Source organism: Aethina tumida, chromosome 5, assembly GCF_024364675.1.
Source record: "Aethina tumida isolate Nest 87 chromosome 5, icAetTumi1.1, whole genome shotgun sequence".
NCBI classification, from domain to species: domain Eukaryota; kingdom Metazoa; phylum Arthropoda; class Insecta; order Coleoptera; family Nitidulidae; genus Aethina; species Aethina tumida.
The window spans coordinates 25318989-25337568 of NC_065439.1; the positions used below are offsets into that span (position 1 = coordinate 25318989).

At 26.8% G+C, this 18580-nt stretch overlaps 4 protein-coding genes and 1 long non-coding RNA gene across 7 annotated transcripts in view; 2 read left to right on the forward strand and 3 right to left on the reverse strand.

Moving 5' to 3' along the window:
* Window positions 1–6255, reverse strand: part of LOC109600942 (potassium voltage-gated channel subfamily H member 8) — an 81261-nt gene extending 75006 nt beyond the window's left edge. For both annotated transcript variants that reach the window (XM_049967734.1, XM_049967733.1), the window contains exons 1-2: window positions 5971–6255; window positions 1456–1559 (exon numbers count right to left, since the gene is read on the reverse strand). In XM_049967734.1, coding sequence (XP_049823691.1) covers window positions 1456–1531 — 76 coding nt within the window. In that variant the 5' untranslated portion in view covers window positions 1532–1559; window positions 5971–6255. The remainder of the gene's footprint in view (window positions 1–1455; window positions 1560–5970) is intronic.
* A 3481-nt stretch (window positions 6256–9736) lies between these two features.
* Window positions 9737–13878, reverse strand: LOC109600948 (photoreceptor outer segment membrane glycoprotein 2). The gene is made up of 6 exons (XM_020017142.2): window positions 13751–13878; window positions 13495–13677; window positions 13329–13445; window positions 10216–10267; window positions 9929–10164; window positions 9737–9874 (listed from the first exon to the last, which is right to left on the reverse strand). Exons 1-6 carry the CDS (start codon window positions 13814–13816, stop codon window positions 9773–9775), a joined length of 756 nt encoding a protein of 251 aa, XP_019872701.1. The 5' UTR covers window positions 13817–13878; the 3' UTR covers window positions 9737–9772.
* LOC126265667 (uncharacterized) lies at window positions 12762–13317 on the reverse strand. The gene is made up of 2 exons (XR_007548166.1): window positions 13137–13317; window positions 12762–12965 (listed from the first exon to the last, which is right to left on the reverse strand). It is a non-coding gene; the product is annotated as an uncharacterized LOC126265667 (long non-coding RNA).
* Window positions 13879–13998: 120 nt separating the features above from the next.
* LOC126265666 (uncharacterized) lies at window positions 13999–15035 on the forward strand. Of its 2 annotated transcripts, XR_007548165.1 has the most exons (4): window positions 14203–14242; window positions 14297–14714; window positions 14767–14880; window positions 14934–15035. XR_007548165.1 is itself a non-coding variant. In XM_049967900.1 (3 exons), exons 1-3 carry the CDS (start codon window positions 14562–14564, stop codon window positions 15003–15005), a joined length of 339 nt encoding a protein of 112 aa, XP_049823857.1. In that variant the 5' UTR covers window positions 13999–14561; the 3' UTR covers window positions 15006–15035. The 2 variants fall into 2 exon arrangements, 1 of the variants encoding a protein (XP_049823857.1); XM_049967900.1 differs by having other exon boundaries at window positions 13999–14714.
* A 1654-nt stretch (window positions 15036–16689) lies between these two features.
* Window positions 16690–17625, forward strand: LOC109600947 (23 kDa integral membrane protein). Its single transcript, XM_020017141.2, has 5 exons — window positions 16690–16749; window positions 16827–17021; window positions 17074–17247; window positions 17312–17422; window positions 17566–17625. The coding sequence occupies exons 1-5, from the start codon at window positions 16690–16692 to the stop codon at window positions 17623–17625; spliced, it is 600 nt and encodes a 199-aa protein (XP_019872700.2).
* The last annotated feature ends 955 nt before the right edge of the window (window positions 17626–18580 follow it).

Below are 18580 nucleotides of genomic sequence, written 5' to 3' on the forward strand. Positions count from 1 at the left end.
TTGAGTAGTACTTTCGATTTTTGTAATCAATAAATGTAAAATTTACCTTAAATTATCCATAATGGTTCATAATTAATTACGTTATTAATTTCGTTTGAAGCCAACTAAAACGTGGAGACGAGTGTAAATATTGAATTTTATTGATTAGAATGGAATTAAAACGTAATTAAAATACCTGGAAAATATATTTATATTCGATAAATAAAGGGTTAACCTCATACATTTAATCATAAAGATTTTTTCATTCATTTTATTTAAATATTCCAAAGTCGTATTTCTGTATCCATTCGTCCAATCATTTTTAAATTTGGTAACTATTATCCTAAAATTCAATACAATAAACTTTTACCAGTGACGTAGATTCTGAAGGGATTATTATTTTAAGTATTATACTTTTGATATTCTTAGTAAAATTTAGAAAAAAGGTAATCTTGATTATTTTTTTATTATTACAGCCAATAATTCATAAAAAATAGTCAGTGGCGAACAAAGAAGGAAGAAGAAAAAGAGAAGAACTCCTTAGAATTTTGAAATTAAACATTAGACTAAAGGTTACGAAAATGTGAGAATAAAAAACTGTTTTAGAAATTTAAGTTTGAAGGGCTATAATTTCTTCAGAACTTATTATTTCTAATCTATTTATGGAATATATTTTTTTGGGATTAAAAATTATCAGTTAAAAGGATTCATTTTGACCTACTACCAACATAATAAATATTAATAATGATATTAATAAACTTATGGTGGTTTTACATGGAACAAATTTATTGTACAATTTGCTGACTACAATTTAAGTATTCCACGCACTAATTTTTCGCCGCGAGTGGGCAACGTTTTTATTTTTAAGTTAGGTTATTTTAGTATGTGCAACCTGTGTCTGTTTGTAAACAAAGTATATTTATAAGTTGGTAATATTGAATAATATCAAAAGTTGTTACAATGAAAATTGGGGAGAAATAAAACTTTTTCTGTCTTTCAATAGTTTATATTGGTCAATTAAAAATTTCATTTAATTATTAATTAATAATTAATATATTGTCATTTCAACTTAAGGAGTACATTTTAATTACTTACATAAATTTAATTTAACAAACCTGTTCCAAAAAAATTGATTAAATTTATTTCTTCCTCTTTTAAGCTTTAAAAATGTTAAACTTCAGACTTCATGCACATTAAATTAAACATATTTGTGAGGGTCAAACGTATCCTATAATTTCACAACGATTTATGGAGTACATTTTTTATTAGAACGTTTACGAAATTAAGCTGCTGAAGGATAAAAGATGAAAGTAACAGGGTCCCGCTGGTAAATTATATTTTCTAATTTTATAAATTTTTTTCTATGTAAATAAAAATTTAAATTCGTCGTTCCGACGATCGGTATTAAATTCTTATGAAATGTAACATTTTAAAAATTGTTTGAAATTTAATATAACCAAAGAAAGGTATACTTACGAGTGCCATCAAATCTTGTCGCTATTGTATCCAAAAATGTATTTTGGGGCGCTAAGAGCCCCTTCCGCGCAGGCATATGGGTCGGAAATTGTCCAAGATATCCTCTGAAAATAAACGAAAGTCCCCGTCAAAAATGTATTATTTTTTATTCCACTAAATGTACAAATTTAATTTAGCAATGTACATAATAATAATATTCAGTAAGTTGTAGTGTGCAAGACAAGTTATTAATAGAAAACTCTTCACGTTAATTTTCAATTTGTTTTCAGATTCAATGTGTCAAGGACATGCTTGTCTTGATTAACAGCACACAACAATCCTGTTTGAGCAATTACTTAATTATTTCAACGAGATTCATTAATAATATCCCACAGTTGACCCCATGAACATAATAGTCCTTTTCAATCAAGTAGCTGATTATCGGTCGATATTTTATCGGTTTTATTAGGCATATTACTGGTGAAGTTAGTCCAATATACACATGTGATAAAATAATTAAAAACCTCTCGATTACCAGATATTTTGCTACGTCAATTATATTAAAAGATTTTTTAATAAAACTCTACAAAAGAGTTCCAAAAACCAAAATAATGTGTAATTGATTAAAGCTTTCAGCTTTCAGAATAAATGGTATCAGAGTTTATCACCACCGATGCATTGAAAAATTTTTCAATTATATTACACATTAATCTAAACAGCTTTATGTTTTATCTACATATACATATGGACGGATTTAAATCATAACTGCGATGCAATTAAAATCAAGCATATGTTGCGTTCAGATAAATATGTTAACGGTTTTCTTTTACCAAAAATTAGATAAGTAAAACATGTGCAGGGTTTAATCATGATTTACTTTCAGGAGTTACATTTCAACAGGAAAATGACACGTGAAATGTTTGTACCGACTATTTATAAATCGTTTGAAGTGATTGTTACTTAATTTTCTGTTCTGACAAATTCGGTTAACACGTTTAAAACACAATTGTAATTTTAATTGGCCTCTCTATTAATAGGTGTTCAAAAATAGCATTTTGATTCGGGATTTTGTGAATGTCAAGCGAAATGAATTGATGTTTATAACATGCTATTGTTGAATGGTCGGATTCTTACATATACATTCATCAATTGTGTCTTTAGTAACATTGACGTGTCTTAAAATAAAGTTACTGTAGAACATTCGATACATTTTCAAGAAATTCCTAATTGTTTTGCGGATGCATATTCAGCATAAAACGATCCAGATTTTTCTGATTCATTTCCTGCGTGATTTGAGCTTTATTGTGCCTTTGATTTTTCGGTTGGTTCATGAGGTTCTTTCATTTAAACAGATTTAGGCGGCTTTGCCACTGTTTCCAATCCGTTGGTTTGGAAATGCCGGATCAAAATCAATTCTCACATAAACAATAATGTGTTAATCGCCAGAATTTCGAGTTTAATTGAATTATGAGAGACCATTTTTGTGGCTCTCTTTCAATATATGCTTATGTACACTATAATCAGTAAACTGAGCTTATTAAAAATTGCGTAATAATTATTTCAAGTGATTTTGGATAGTCCAGCAATTTGGATCAAATGGATTTGACTTGAATTTGAGAAATGTTTATTGGCACTTCTATGTCAACTTCTTGACTTTAACAACTTAAACTTTGAAACTCATTAAAAAACTTTTAAATATATCTTTAACTAGGAAAATAATAAATAACTACCTATGTTTAAGGTATACTTTCTAAAATTAATTGTCTGCTAAAAAATGTGCAGCATATTTTTTGTCAATTTACCAATATTCTAGAAAACTTTATAAAATTAAGTAACTTACACTTACTGAAAATATTTATTTATTGGAATGTTATTATAAATATGCAGGAATAAAAATAGGTATAATGATGTATTGTTAATTCATTATTTTTCCAGATATCTTAAAAAATTGAGTGAATTAAAAAAACTAAGAAATAACTAAGTATTTCTTTAAACAGTTCTGTCAAGAAAAAAGTTAGAAATGTTTATTTATTAGAATGTTCCTATAGATATGCAGGAATAAAAATAGGTACAGCATATTAAATGATGTATTGTTATTTTATTATTTTAGATATTTTAAAAAATTGAGCGAATCAAAAAAAGAATAAGAGTATTTTTTAAACGATTCTCTCAAGAAAAAATTAAATATGTCCTTACAATTTAGGTATATTTTCTAGAATTTATTTTTTATTTAATGGTCTGTTCTCATGAATATACAGAAACAAAAAAATGTGCAGCATATTAAGACAAAAAAATTAAGAGTAAAATGTAATATTTCTTTCTGTCTGAGTTCTGTCAAGAAAAATGCATATTATACTCCTCAAAAATGTTATTTATTTAAATGTCATATTTATATGATGTATTGTCAATTTATTATTATTATTATTATTATTATTATTATTATTATTATTATTATTATAGACATTTTAAAAAATTAAGAGAATCAAAAGAAACTAAGAAAAAATTGAATACTTTTTTAAATGGCTCTCTTAAGAAAAAATTAAATATCTCCACTATATTTTAGGTACATTTTCTAGAATTAATTATTTATTAACGGACTATTCTTATGAATATACAGAAATAAAAAATTAAATAAATATAATAAATCAAAAAAAACTAAGAAAAAATTGAGTATTTCTTTAAATAAAAACAATTAAATATCTATTTATGTTTTAGGTATATTTTCTAGATTTAATTATTTATCTATTATTTTTTTTATTCTCATGAGTATACGGAAATATTTAAGTTATTTGTAAATTTATCAATATTCCAAATATTTCTAAAAGAATTCAGTGACACAAAAATAAAATATTTCCTTATATTTTAAGTATATTTTCTAGAATTTACTTTTTATTTAATGGTCTATTCTCATGAGTATGCAGAAACAAAAAAATGTGCAGCATATTAAGACAAAAAATTAAGAATAAAATGTAATATTTCTTTAAATAGTTCTGTCAAGAAAAATGTATCTTATACTTCTCAAAAATGTTATTTATTTGAAGGTCCTTATAGATATGCAGGAGTAAAATTAGGTACATCATATTTATATGAAATATTGTCAGTTTATTATTATTTATATTATAGATATTTTAAAAAAATGAGAGAATCAAAAGAAACTAAGAAAAAATTGAATATTTTAAGCATATTTTCTAGAGTTAATTGTTTATTAACGGACTATTCTTATGAATATACAGAAATAAAAAAATTCAATAAATAAAAAAAAACTAAGAAAAAATTGAGTATTTCTTTAAATAGTTTTCTCAGGAAAAAATTAAATATCACCTCTATATTTTAGGTATATTTTCTAGAATTAATTGTTGATTTACTTGACTATTCTCATGAATATACAGAAGCAAGAAAATGTACAGCATATTTAGATGATTTATAGTTAATTTATCATTATTCTAAAAATATTTATAAAATTGACTAAGACAAAAATTGAGTATTTCTTTAAATAGTTTTCTCAAGAAAAAAATTAAATATCTCCCTATATTTTAAGTGTATTTTTTAGAATTAATTGTTTATTTAATGGGCCATTCCTTTCAATATTCAGAAATAAAAGAATATACCTATAATATTGTTAAATATTCTAGAAATCTTAATAATAAAATAGAATATTTCTTTAAATAGTTCTGTCAGAAAAAGGTAAATTATATCATTGTATTTTTTATATACTAACTAAAAATGTTTATTTATTGGAATATCTTTATAGATATTTATTGTCAGTTTCTCATTTTAAACATCATAAAAATTGATGCCAGAAAAAAATCTAAGAAAAAATTGTATATTTCTTTAAATAGAAACAATTAAATATCTGTTTACCTTTTAAGTATATTTTGTAGATTTAATTGTTTATCCAATAGATCAGTCTCATGAATATACGGAAATAGTGCATATTTAAGTTATTTGTAAATTTATTAATATTCCAAATATTTCTAAAAGAATTGAGTGACCCAAAATAAAATATTTCTTTAAATAATTCTGATAGAAAAGTCAAATATCTAATTTTATTTTAGCTTCAACTCTTATAAGTGTTTAATTTTTAAACAAGTCTAATGGATATACAGAAATGAAAGAGTGTACAGTATATTTCGTTGGTTTATATAAATTTATCAATATTTTAGATACTTACAAAAAATAAAATAATAGAAATAAACTCAATATTTCTTTAAATAGTTCCATTAGAAGAAATATCATCTCATAATATTTTAGGTATACTTCCTAGAAATGTTTATTTATTGCACCACTTTCCTAGCAATAAGTGGTCGGTAATAAATAAACTTTAATCAAATATTTAAAATAGGAATAACAAACGCAGTAAAAATGTTCGAACAGTTTGCCAAATCAACACCTACTTAAAAAAATCACAATACAGCCAATGTTTTATTATTTTCGGTAGCAGGAAAGACAAACTCGAGTCCCAGCGGTGACAGCCATAAAGCAGGAGTCGAGCAACAGGTTCATACTACAACCACGAAATTACACGCAAATACTTACTAAAAGTCGTTTCGAAAACTACATCGTTCGCACAAAAATTAGATCCGTTCACAGCACCCAAACATCAGATTAATTTTTTCAGCGAAGCCGCGACATCCCCCACATTATTTTACTACATAATATTTTCTCAAACGAAATTCCGACGTGCTAATCGACAAGTCGCCATGACCGTAATAAATTTAATTCGACAAGTTTTTACGTTAATATTTAATTCACGTTCCGTACATCTGACTCGCGTTTTGTGGAGTGCGTGATCGGCAGCGTAGCGTCGCGACGGGTCTGCGTAATCGCGGTACGAGCGTCCGTCCACTCCGCTGCAATTCTGATCGCGTGTAATAATGATGCTGAGTTTCCCCGGGATTGAGGGATCCTACAGGATACACATGCGCAAGCAACACGTACAAACATTCTGACGGAGCCCCATTCCGGGATTGTGCGATAATTTTATTAATTCGCCACGCGAAAAAAGGGAATATTGTGCAGGAGGGTGCACGGGTCACGTATTTCGCACTCGTCTTTTTGGGGACGCGGTAATGGTGTGGACGATTAATTAGTAAAATGGTAAGTTTCTTGAGACGACCTAAGGAAACCTGTACGAAATTTTGAAGTATAATGAGGTTGATAAGAGTGTCAAATTTTAAATATAATTTTTAGGGTTAATAGAAATTATTTCAATAGAAATAGGGGAAACTTGCATGTTTATTCATTTGCTTTAATTCAACAAGTGTATACCTAATAAATTACCCCATATTCCATTCATTCAATAATTACAAAACTATACGTAATGTTTATAATACCCAACAATGTGTAATAATGTCAGATACTTTAATTACACATTTAATAACAAAATATTTATATTTACCTGGTTTTCAGAGAAAACTTGTTACAATTCATCCACCACTCATAGCAACACATTATTTAAAAGTTTAAATACTTTTGGTGTACAGATTGGAATTCTTAAATAATAATTATTAGTATTTAATTTCTTGTCCCACCATCTAAAAAGAATGCTTTTATGGAAACTGATGGTGTATCAACTAAGTGTTAATTTTCTTACTCACGTTTATTATTTCGTTAAACAAAGTCCTATTTTATTAAAACACTCTGTAAACTTAATTAATTTGTTTATATTTTCAAGTATCAAGGTTGCTCACATTATCCTAAAATATACCATGGTATATAAAATAAAATGGGTAATAATTTTGAATATTTTTATTATTAATAAAATATTTAAAATATAACAGTAAAATAAATACATACAGGAAATTATAACTACATAAATATGTATACATAAAAAATTACATTAATTGTGTCCAAATAATGAGGAAAAAATTCTTCTAAAAGATTTATTATTGGTTTTTGTTAAAGAATTAAAGAAAATATAATATAAATTAAATTTTCCTCATGTTATAATTTTATGAAATCCACATATTGATTTGTCATTGTTTTAAGAAAACAAGAGCACTTAAATTTGATATAAATTTTATTATTACAATATTAAAAAAAAATTATCAACATTCTAAAATACTTATATTTATTTAGTTTTCAGAGAGACTTTTTTATAATTTATTCACCACTCATTGCAACAAAATATTTAAAAGTTGTAAATAAATATTATTTACTTATCATATTTTTTGACCTTTTCCAAGTGTCTCAAAAGACACTATTTGGAAACTAATGGTGAATCATTTAAGCTTTATTATTTTATTCAAGTTTATTAGTTCGTTAAACAAAGTCTTATTTTATTATACACTCTGTAAACTTAATTAAATTGTTTATATTTTTAAATATCAAAATTTTTCATATTATCCTAAAATATGTCATATAGATACAGAGAAAAATGTAAAACAATAAAATAATAAGAAGAATAAGAAATTATATTACTATGAAATCCATATAATGAAGAAAAAATTCTTCTAAAAAATGCTCCTTTAAACATTTGTCATTGATTTTTATTATATTTCAAAAGCAAGAAAATTTTGTGAAATCAACATGGTGATTAAAATCCTGTATTGTCCTTAAATTTGATAGAAAATTTATTATATTGACCAGTATGAAGAAATTTAATCAATTTTTATAACAAAATTACATCACTATAATCTGAAATTTTGTCCGAATAACGTAAAAAAATTTCTTGTAAAAAGAATACTCTATTTTTAAAATTTATCTTTGACTCTTCTTATATTAAGAAAAAAAGAAAAAACAATATAAATTGAATTTCCTTGCTATTTATAGAATGTAATCTTGTGAAATCCACAATGTTGATTATAATGCTTTTCTACAATTTTAAAAGTAAACAAAAGCACTTAAATTTGATTGAAATTTTATGATATTGCACTTGTAACTCCACATTTAATTTTAATACTATATTTACCTGGTTTTCAGGGACAATTTATTGCAATTCATCCACCACTCATTGCAACACATTATTTAAAAGTTCAAATAAATACTTTTTGTGTAATTATCGGAATTATTAAATAATAATAGTGTTCTTACAACCTCCTCGAAAGATTGCGTTATTAAGACTGATAGTGAATCATCTGGGCATTAGTTTTTTTATTTTTTAAGTTTATTGTTAAGATAAACAAAGTTCTATGTTATTAAAACACTATGTAAACTTAATTAGATTATTAATTGTTTATATTTTCAAGTAACAAGATTATACACATTGTTTTTAAAATATACCCTTGAATGTAGAATAAAATGGATAATAATTTGTAATTATTAATTATAAATAAAAATATTTGAAATAAATTAATAAAAAATGTAATTTCATATATACTATATAAACCATGAACATAAATATTTATAACTTTATCTTCCATACTTACCTTACTGTATTATCATTAAGGATTTAACATTATATTAAAGAAAAAAGAGCCAAAAATATAAATTGTTGTTTATATAATGTAATTTTGTGAAATCAACAATATACATACATTTATATATTTTTATTGCGATGTAAATGAATATCAGACGAGCAATATAATCCGATATTTAAACATATTTGATTCCACCAAACGTTTATTTTCCTGTTTAAATTCAAAACAAAGTTCAAACAATGAAAAAATAAACATAGTCAAACTTTATTATAGTCGAAAATACATAATGGAAATTTATTAATGATTTTACACAACGATTTGGTTAATACTAGAACAGAATATATATAACATACACGAATAGCAAATATTTACAATAAATACTAAACAAGGTATTATTTTATTAGATCAGATAGAAATACAACTAAACCCACAATGAAAAACTGGCTAAAGATATTTAAGTCATTCATTTATAATATTTATTAATTTAATTAATTTATGAATATATTTTGGAGTGTAATATTACAACTCACTCAAGAGGAAGTTCCTCAAATTTGATAAATCTTTATACCATTAAATAAACCCTTCTGCACAACGTTTTAATGTTTCCCTGTTACTGCAATGTTTGTTTTATTTAAGTTACATGCCAACAAATGTTACTTCCTCAGCTCAACTCCTTTATAGTTAGGCAACCCAGATTACACTACATACTAACTAACAAAATTATAGACAATGTAGCAGTATTACAGAATATATAAGTATATATATATATGAATTATATTGTTTATTTAAATACAAAATTGATAACCTCTTAGTACTACAAATTTATTTAATTAATTGTTCAATGTATATTACAATATTACATAAATTTAAAATATATTTTATTTATGCATAAAAATATAAATAATAATATTTAAATAGATTTTCAATATTTAAAAGTAATCACGTTTATCGACTTACATTATTCAATTTGTATATTATATTCAATTCAGACATACAGTATTTAACATGCATCTCGGAATATCTATATAATACTCTTCCACAAAAGTATATATCAAATACAGTACGGCCAATAATTCCAACAGCTGAAAGTAAGTGTGCCATATGAAATTTTAAGCAACTGTTAATCCGACTCTTACTGACAAAATTGCAAGTAAAAAGGCGAGAACGCCAATGGTAGTCACTTCCGCCCTGAAGAATTCGTATCCTTTATCTACGCAATTGGCTTTATAGATGTCCTCCCCCGTACATGGTTTCGGTGCTTCGGGAGCGCAACAACTCGCAGGCATGTCCACGTCACTCCAGTATTCCTGGTTCTCCATCCCGCAACACTGCCACTGGAACTGGACGAGGTCCACCAAGTGGTCACACATTCCTAAAATCAATTCAAATTAAAACGGTGACCGATTAATTCAGTTCGGTGTGCCTCCGTGAAGACATGAAATAAGATATCCCGCGCCCTTGTACTCCTCAAAATGCGTCCTAAGGGTGTCATATCATTCGAATAAAGTATCATCCGAGTAAAGGCGAAGTGTACCCGTACGCGCCCGAAGTTCTCGTGTTCCCATTCAAAATTAACGCGCGAAAGGTAGAGCGCCCCGTTATTTAAGGTTTATATTTCGGGAGCCCGGTTGCTAGTAATTAAGTGTTGCCAACTATTAATCATGTGGATTCTAGTCAATAGTAGTTCTGAAATCATTCGTAATGCAACTTGACCTAAATTTAATAAACAAATATAAATAGAGATTAATTTTGACGGTATATATTTAAGGGATTGTAAGTACTACTTTGAACAAACTGTTTGACAATAGTTGTCAATGAATTATATGCGCAACTTAAAATGTTTTTAAGAGCGGCAGTTACTAGAAAAGGAATCGCACTTTGTGCGCTTCCGCCACAAAATCAAATAAACATTCAGTTCGTGCGCAAATTTTTTTGTATGGAACCGGACCGCATTTGAGATCTCATGTATATACGGTCGGCGTCAGATCTGCATCCTTCAAAGGCTATATTCGCTTGCGGCGAGTGTGTTATTGCAACAGATTCGCATCATTAAATTTGACAAATTAAGAATATTGCTTGTTCACGTTATGTATTTTGAATCGAATATTAATATCAAAAACTTTTTTATAGTTACAGTTCTTATTGTTTAATTCGTATAATAATTGTTGTCCTAATTCTAATATATTTATTCTAAAGGTATTTTACTCCATTATCATATTATATGTTGGTAATTAAGAATTATACACTATCATACGATAGTTTTTACCATATCGTATTCGTATTAAAAGTTAAATGTATAATTAAAATAAACAGATAAATTCAAAAATAATAATATATTAAACAAAATAAAATATTAATATTAAATGTGTTTTTGAACAAAATATATTGTAAAATACATATAAATAACAACTTAAATGTAACATAATACAAAATAATTCTATAAATAACAACTAAAATGAAACAATATATATAAATACAAAATTATAAAATATAATTGCTATTGTATTAAAAAGGAGGAATCTTACATTTTAGTGAGGTTGGATGTTGGATTCACTAAATAAAATGTTCCAATAAAAATAAACTATTTTGAATTAAAAAACTACAGTCTCATAAGCCATAGATGTTTTGAAAATATTTTGGAATAAGTAATGTTGATTTTTCATTGGTTTAGTAATATTTTTTTATATTCTTTATTTTATATTGTTTATTTTTGTTCATCAAGATACATGAAATATATTGTAAATTAATTAATGTAATAAATAATTCAAATAGTATATTTGATATATTGTTTAAAAGTTTAAATACCACCCAAAAATTCGTATAATACAGTAATATATATTAAAAATACAATAATGTATACAGTTTAAACTTTTTATTTATGTCATATAGTTTATTGTTAACCAATCACATTTTATCATATAAACAAATATAATAAATACGATACACAATAGTAGTTTTGATTAATCATTAGTACATAATCAAATATAAATAGAAATTAATCTCGATGTCACAGATGTATGTGTTAGGTTAGGTTAGGTTAGGTTAGGTTAGGTTAGGTTAGGTTAGGTTAGGTTAGGTTAGGTTAGGTTAGGTTAGGTTAGGTTAGAATTTGTTGTACAAACATGGTAGAAAATGACCTAAGTTTGACCAGTATTGTTGTTATTAAAGAATATTATGACTTCAAAACTATGTCATGTCATAGATCAAACACTTATTAATGCACACCCAAAATGTGAAATAGATTGATTGCAAGGTTTTTGAGATTTGTGTTAGTAGTTATTAGTTGACATAGTTTTTTTATGTATATAAAATAAAATATTTATTACAATGCTAATTGTAATGGATTAATGGTACAATCCATAATATAAAGAATGTTTCTATCCATAATTAAAAAGGTTAAACTGCTCCGATTTTCCGTTAAAAACAAAGAACATAATCCAAAATGTTCCACATTTTTGGATAATTGTAAAACAGGTAACAAATATCAATTAACTTTTTAATTTAATATATCCTGAATATACGATAATAATAGTCATATATTTTAATTTTATATACGTTTTTTGTATCACATATATTTACAGGCCTGTGTGTAATTTTTAATATTATATTTTAATGTTCGAATTTAAAATGTGGACATAAATAATTGCATAGTTGCATAGTAAACAGAATATTAATTTTGATTAATTTGATAGATTTGAAAATTGATAATATGTGGATATAAATAAGATATAAACAAAATAATAGAGAAAAATTCACAATATTATATAATATAATTATATATTAATAATATAATTATATATATATAATATAATTATATATATATATATATATATATATATATATATATATATATATATATATATATATAATAAATAAAATTATTCAAAGAAATTGTGACAAAAAATTACTTGGTTACGTTGTGTTGTTATTAACTAATTTGTTTCAAAATTTGAAAAATAAAACACTTGCTATTATAAAGACAAATTTATTTATAAAATATCACAGTTTGTAGATAATGTTTTAAAAGTATTCCAGTTCAATATCTCTTTATTAAAATTATTATTATTATTTAAAAAACTTCATAAACCGTGTCATCAATTTAACGAAGATTCTTCCTTTGTTGACATAAACAATACTTAATTTTTGTTATGTACTCGAAGATGACTATAAGTCCTGTAACAAATGTAAAATCATATACATTCAAATAATTTAATGAATGTAATTAGATTATAAAATTGTTTATCATATCTATTTTAGAAATTAATTTTAGGTTACCTAAATTAATAACCCTGCACCTACTCCAAAACAGATTTATATCTACTTCGCATATTACAAAATACCTACTCATTTCCACCAGAGTTACCAAGATAAATTTGTATATTCTACGGTTTGCTATACTGGAGACGCAGTTTTTAGTCGACAGCCCCGGTCCAAATCCCTCGAGCCGCTGAACGCCCGGAGGCATGGCGCGGTCGGCTTTCGGATGCCTTCGCATTTATTCGTTTGAAGTCGAGATTTAAGCGAACGATATGGACCCGTCCTAAGCACTAAGTTCATGTACGCTTCCTTGCCCGAGTATCTGTCTAGGTGGATGAAAGCTGCTACTCCCAGGACGAGACATGTGAGGGTGATGGTGAATACACTTATAGCGTGCTAAAAGCTGACTTTGAAGGGTTATTGAAAAACGATTGGAACGACATACCAGAACTAGAAAAATTTTATTATTTGCGTATATCCCATATATGGCGGCTAAAGAAAATATACACAAGACCACTCCAATCAGCGTTAGGCCCACGCAAGCCATGATATTGTCGAATATGAATATGAGCACATTTAAGTCGTATAAGGCTCTAACTCCGAATATGATAATAACCACACCACAAATCTGAAACACAAGGAAAAAAAGTTTCGGGTAACTAACGAAACTACGTTGCAACTCCTGTGAAGTGGTGCCTTACAAATTTGCATATATTTATTGCTATAAGGGTCCATTGCACTAATTTGCGAACAAGAGATTTTCCCATTTTTTGTTTAAAATCAGATACTGTGTGACATGTGACAGCATAACCTTTAGCTTGTAAATAATAATTTTAAAATGTCATTTTTCATTGTATTCTTGTAGTTGGGTAACATTAATATCAATGTTCAGTAACTACACATGCATATGACATGAGAGGCATCGTTGGGACACTGTTCACAGAATATTGTTGGGGGAGAAAAAATATGTTGCTTGAACTCAAATTGGGTTGCTTACTTAAATGTTTACCCTCTATGAGATAATTACTATTTCATACAAAACATTTTCTATTACATAAATCTTATCAAAGATTACTCAGAATTTACCGGGCCGCAAATATTTTATCAAAATTATGATTTTATTCCTAGTTTGATCTCATAACATGAATCGATTAATAAGAGTTTCGTTGTACATTGCTAATATTGTTATTATGGTCTGATATACGTATTGTAATTTATATTATAACATTTAATTTGTTAGTTTGTAGGTATAGCATTTATTATTTTGGGTGGTACCTTATTGTACAGAATTAAAGAATACGGTAAAGCAATACCATCTGAAATATCACCTATTTATATATCAATTATTATTATTGTTTTGGGAATTATTAATTTTTGGGTGGGATATGTTGGGTATAATGGGGTTTTCAAAAGGGCAAAAATCGAGTTATATTGGGTAAGTAATTTGAATGAAAATACTATAATATAAAAATATAAATTTTAAATTTAAAGTCTGGAGCATTATTGATTTTCATGGTTTTGGTACATATTGGTTTTGGATTTTATGTAATATTCAATTTAAAAGACCAAGAAGAATTAAAAGTTAAAATACATGATAAATTTGTTGAATTATATAACTTCTGGGATGCTGCTATTGAAGATCTTTTTCAGAAAATGGAAAAAAATGTAAGGGTATTATCAATATAAAATGATTATTATTAAAACTTCTTTATTTTAGTTCAGTTGTAGTGGTTTAACAGGGAACAAATCATGTGTTGAAGCGTTCTCAAATTGGCTTAGTGTAATCACTTTGGCAATAGGGGTGGTTCCTTTATCATTTACATTGGTAGAGGTTAGTTCAAAGAAACTATATTTTTATAAAGTTAATTACTTATATTTTTTTAGGTGGGAGCAGCTGCACTTGCACTATATGCAGCGGCTAAAATGAAAAAGGATTTACTGAATATTGTCACATAAACGTCATGTAATAAAAAACCAATTAAATTATCTGTGTACTTGTGCCGGTATATTGTACGTATTTCTCGAGAATGAATATAGTGCCTGTGTTATTATACTCAATATCAATCAATAATTTGAATATCAAAAATCAATCCAGTTTTACGTCAATTAAAATTAAATGTAACTTGGGGGAAATGGGACTTGCTGCACCGTTAAACAAGGTAAAATTGTGACGACTACTGTAGGTATTTCTCAATAGTAATGATAATCAACTGTGTTATTGTACTATATAAATTATTTGCAAGTAATAAATTAATTAGAAAATGCAACTGCTTTTTATTTATTATTATTATTATTACAGTTTCATACAAACTATAAGAAACTGGTTATCTTCCTGAATATTAAATTATTATTTAAGATATTATGATATATGATTGGTTTGGAAACTGTACGTTTTCGTAGAAAACTATTTAAAATTTCCACAAATACTCATGTCAACACGTTTCCAGTTTCTTAAAAACTATTATCTTATCTAAATTAGGTACAATAGAAATATGTACATATTTCTTAAATGTGTCAATACCAATAATTGCAAAATGTTTTGTTTAAACTTAGTCTTATTAGGTTTATTATTCAAATTTAGTATATAAAATAAATGTCTATTTCTGCATGTTTTATTCAATATTATTTAGTATTAAATTCAGTATTTTGTTCTTATTATTGAATCACAAAATTATTTTAAACGTATTTTTTATGTACGGTATTCTGTTTTTTTTTTCTCATATCATACCGGATATATTCACCAAACAATATTATGAGTAACTGCAAATGATTAATTATTATCGTAATTCTCGGCATGATGACCACTAAAAACAGAGTAGAGTATTCTCCTGGAAAACAAGTAAAGTTGATCAAAATGTTTATCAAGGTTCTGTTTTTAAACATTTGTTAGCAGTTTTTTCTAGAATTTCACGTACTAAAATTAAAGAAGGTATATTTGTTGGTCCTCTGATCAGGAAGTTATTTGATAATGATTATTTTTCACAATATTTATTGGAGAAACACTGTGTAGCCTGGCAATCTTTCAAAAGCATAGTAGATATTTTACCTTGGAAACAAGAAAAGTAATAACTACAGACAAATTATTAATGAATTAATAATGAAAATTTATTGTAAATTAGGTGCACCTATAAACTTTTTCCCATAAAAACCTGGGTGTGGTGAGCGATGAACAAGGGAATATATTCACTATGCTTTAAATGAATCACGTTATTTATTTAGAAATTGTGAATAGTCGGAAATTTTGTCTTATCTCTTTAAGTATTTGCAAACGTACTTATGAATGTTTATTTTTTATTATAAATTTAATAGCACTAAAACGAGATTCTTTGAAAAAATGACTAAAAATGAAAAAAGAAGTAAATATACGTAAAGTATGTTTAAATAAATATGAATTTAATAATTAATTTCTTCAAAAACTTTTAACAAAAATAATCCAGTCGAATGAATTTGATATTGTAAATTTTACAATAAATAATGTTTAGTTTTAAACCTTAAATACGATCCCACATGACATGAAATGACTAACTTTTAAATTACCATATTCGCAGTAAACCTTATCAATGTACATTTTTGTATTTGCGGTAAACACATATTTAAGTTGTAGACTATTCAATAGTTTCGTTTTGCTCATCTGTGCAACATGTCGTGCGGCAGCGGTCTTTTAAAAATCTTTCTCTTCGTGTCCAATGTTGTGTTTGTGGTAATTTAATATACTTAAACAATCCAATGTTTATTTAAAGTAATGTTACAAATTAATATTGAGGTTAAAACTTTCAGCTTGCTGGTTTAGCTTTGGTGATAATTGGCGGAATATCTTTAAGCAACATTAAAAACTACAAGGAGGCAATACCTGAAGATGTGTCACTTCAACAAATTCCCATTTTAACAATTGTGATCGGATCAATAATTTTAGTGATTTCGTTCTTGGGATGCTGTGGCGCATGCACGTCTAGTGTCTGCATGTTGTATTCGGTAAGATAAATTAGTTTGTGGTAAGAATTTCAAATTGACGTGTTACTTTCAGTATGGTATAATATTGTTTGTGCTTCTTCTCGTGCAAATTGCCCTTGGGGCGTATGCCATACTGACAATAAAAGATGCGGACAATATGCAAGGGAAAATTCATGATGTTTTCGAAAAATTGTACAAAAGCAATGATCCAGCTGTAAAAAACCTGGTCAAGGATATAAAGGATGTGGTAAGTATATCAGAGTTGGTGTTTTAAATTGTGAACAGTAGGTGCTTAAAATATGTTGTTTTAGTTCAAATGTACAGAGTCCGGCTCGCACCCCTGCGATGTTGCTTTTTACGATTGGCTGTGTGATTCACTTTCGACATTGGGTATCGTCCTTTTAGCACTAGTAGCCATTGAAGTAAGTATATTTATTAAATAACTAACATGCACTCAAACTGTCTTCATGATCATTAGTAATGGCAACAGAATAAAATTCGAAATTAGTCAGTCAAAGACAAGATCAAAACACTGATATTTTATTAAAACTCTTTTTCATTTTAGGTTGTTGGTGCCGTCTTTTCATTTTGTTTGGGATGCTCAATTAATAGAAAAGGATATTAGACCTATACTGTATGAGAAGTACTTTTTTAAGGACACAACGTACACGACAAAGACTGTAAAAATTTGTCCCGTAGGGAAAGTCCCTACTCTAAGAGATAATGCTCTCTGGCGCACCAATAAATTAATTTTTGCTAATGTATTAGTAACTCTCCATATGCGTAATTGTGTAACTTTTATAAAGGGCATATCAAAAACAAAAATAAGTATTCTAAACTTTTATATTGAAAGTAAAAATGTAACCAAACAATTAAATAAAATAAAGAAATGCGTAAATAAAAAATCTAAGAACATTTAAATAAGATGTACGAAAAAGTCTACGGAGACCACCAGGGTGTAAACGTGACAAAACCAAATTATCCCCTCCAATAAATTCGGCCCGCCCGCAAACATCTATCTTTGTTGTTTCCTAAAGGGTATTCAATGCGCAAGTATCTACACTTCTGGACAAAAGTTTAGGAACTCCAAAATTGAACTGTTTATTATTCGAATAGTTAATGATTTAATTAAAAATGTTCCATCTCTTGAATAAGGTATTAATAAAAATACTTCAATAAATTGTATTTATTTTTTGTATTTATATATTATAAAGTAAAATAGAATTTGATTCAAAATTAAACTTTTTTATTTAGACATAAATTTGGAAACCTTATTAAATAAAATAAATTTTTGAATAATAAACCAAAAACAAATATTTGACGACTTTTCAGTAGTATTTATTGTATAGTCCTTTCTAAATAATACCAAATATGTTCTGTAGGGTTTAGACCCCGTGATTGTAGGGGTCATGGTAAAACCTGAACTTTTTCTTGTTCTAACCAGTATTTTATGTACTTGGAAGCATGCTTGAGATCGTTGTACTGTTAAAACAACCATCTTAGTGGCACATTATCCTTCCTGAATGTGTTTCCATAAACAAATCGATCCATTTTTTCGGTAATATGGACCAACGGGCCAA

Bases quoted from the DNA above. Each gene is read 5' to 3' on its own strand.
- LOC109600948 (XM_020017142.2), bottom strand. From the start codon at position 13,816: ATGGGAAAATCTCTTGTTCGCAAATTAGTGCAATGGACCCTTATAGCA. The intron at 10,268-13,328 runs GGTCCATATCGT...ACCCTTAGGACG, and splicing joins TGAACTTAGTGCTTAGGACG to CATTTTGAGGAGTACAAGGG. The intron at 10,165-10,215 runs GCACACCGAACT...AATTGATTTTAG, and splicing joins TATTTCATGTCTTCACGGAG to GAATGTGTGACCACTTGGTG.
- LOC126265666 (XM_049967900.1), top strand. From the start codon at position 14,562: ATGGTTTTGGTACATATTGGTTTTGGATTTTATGTAATATTCAATTTA. The intron at 14,715-14,766 runs GTAAGGGTATTA...TCTTTATTTTAG, and splicing joins TTCAGAAAATGGAAAAAAAT to TTCAGTTGTAGTGGTTTAAC. The intron at 14,881-14,933 runs GTTAGTTCAAAG...ATATTTTTTTAG, and splicing joins TATCATTTACATTGGTAGAG to GTGGGAGCAGCTGCACTTGC.
- LOC109600947 (XM_020017141.2), top strand. From the start codon at position 16,690: ATGTCGTGCGGCAGCGGTCTTTTAAAAATCTTTCTCTTCGTGTCCAAT. The intron at 16,750-16,826 runs GTAATTTAATAT...TAAAACTTTCAG, and splicing joins TGTCCAATGTTGTGTTTGTG to CTTGCTGGTTTAGCTTTGGT. The intron at 17,423-17,565 runs GTAAGTATATTT...TTTTCATTTTAG, and splicing joins TAGCACTAGTAGCCATTGAA to GTTGTTGGTGCCGTCTTTTC.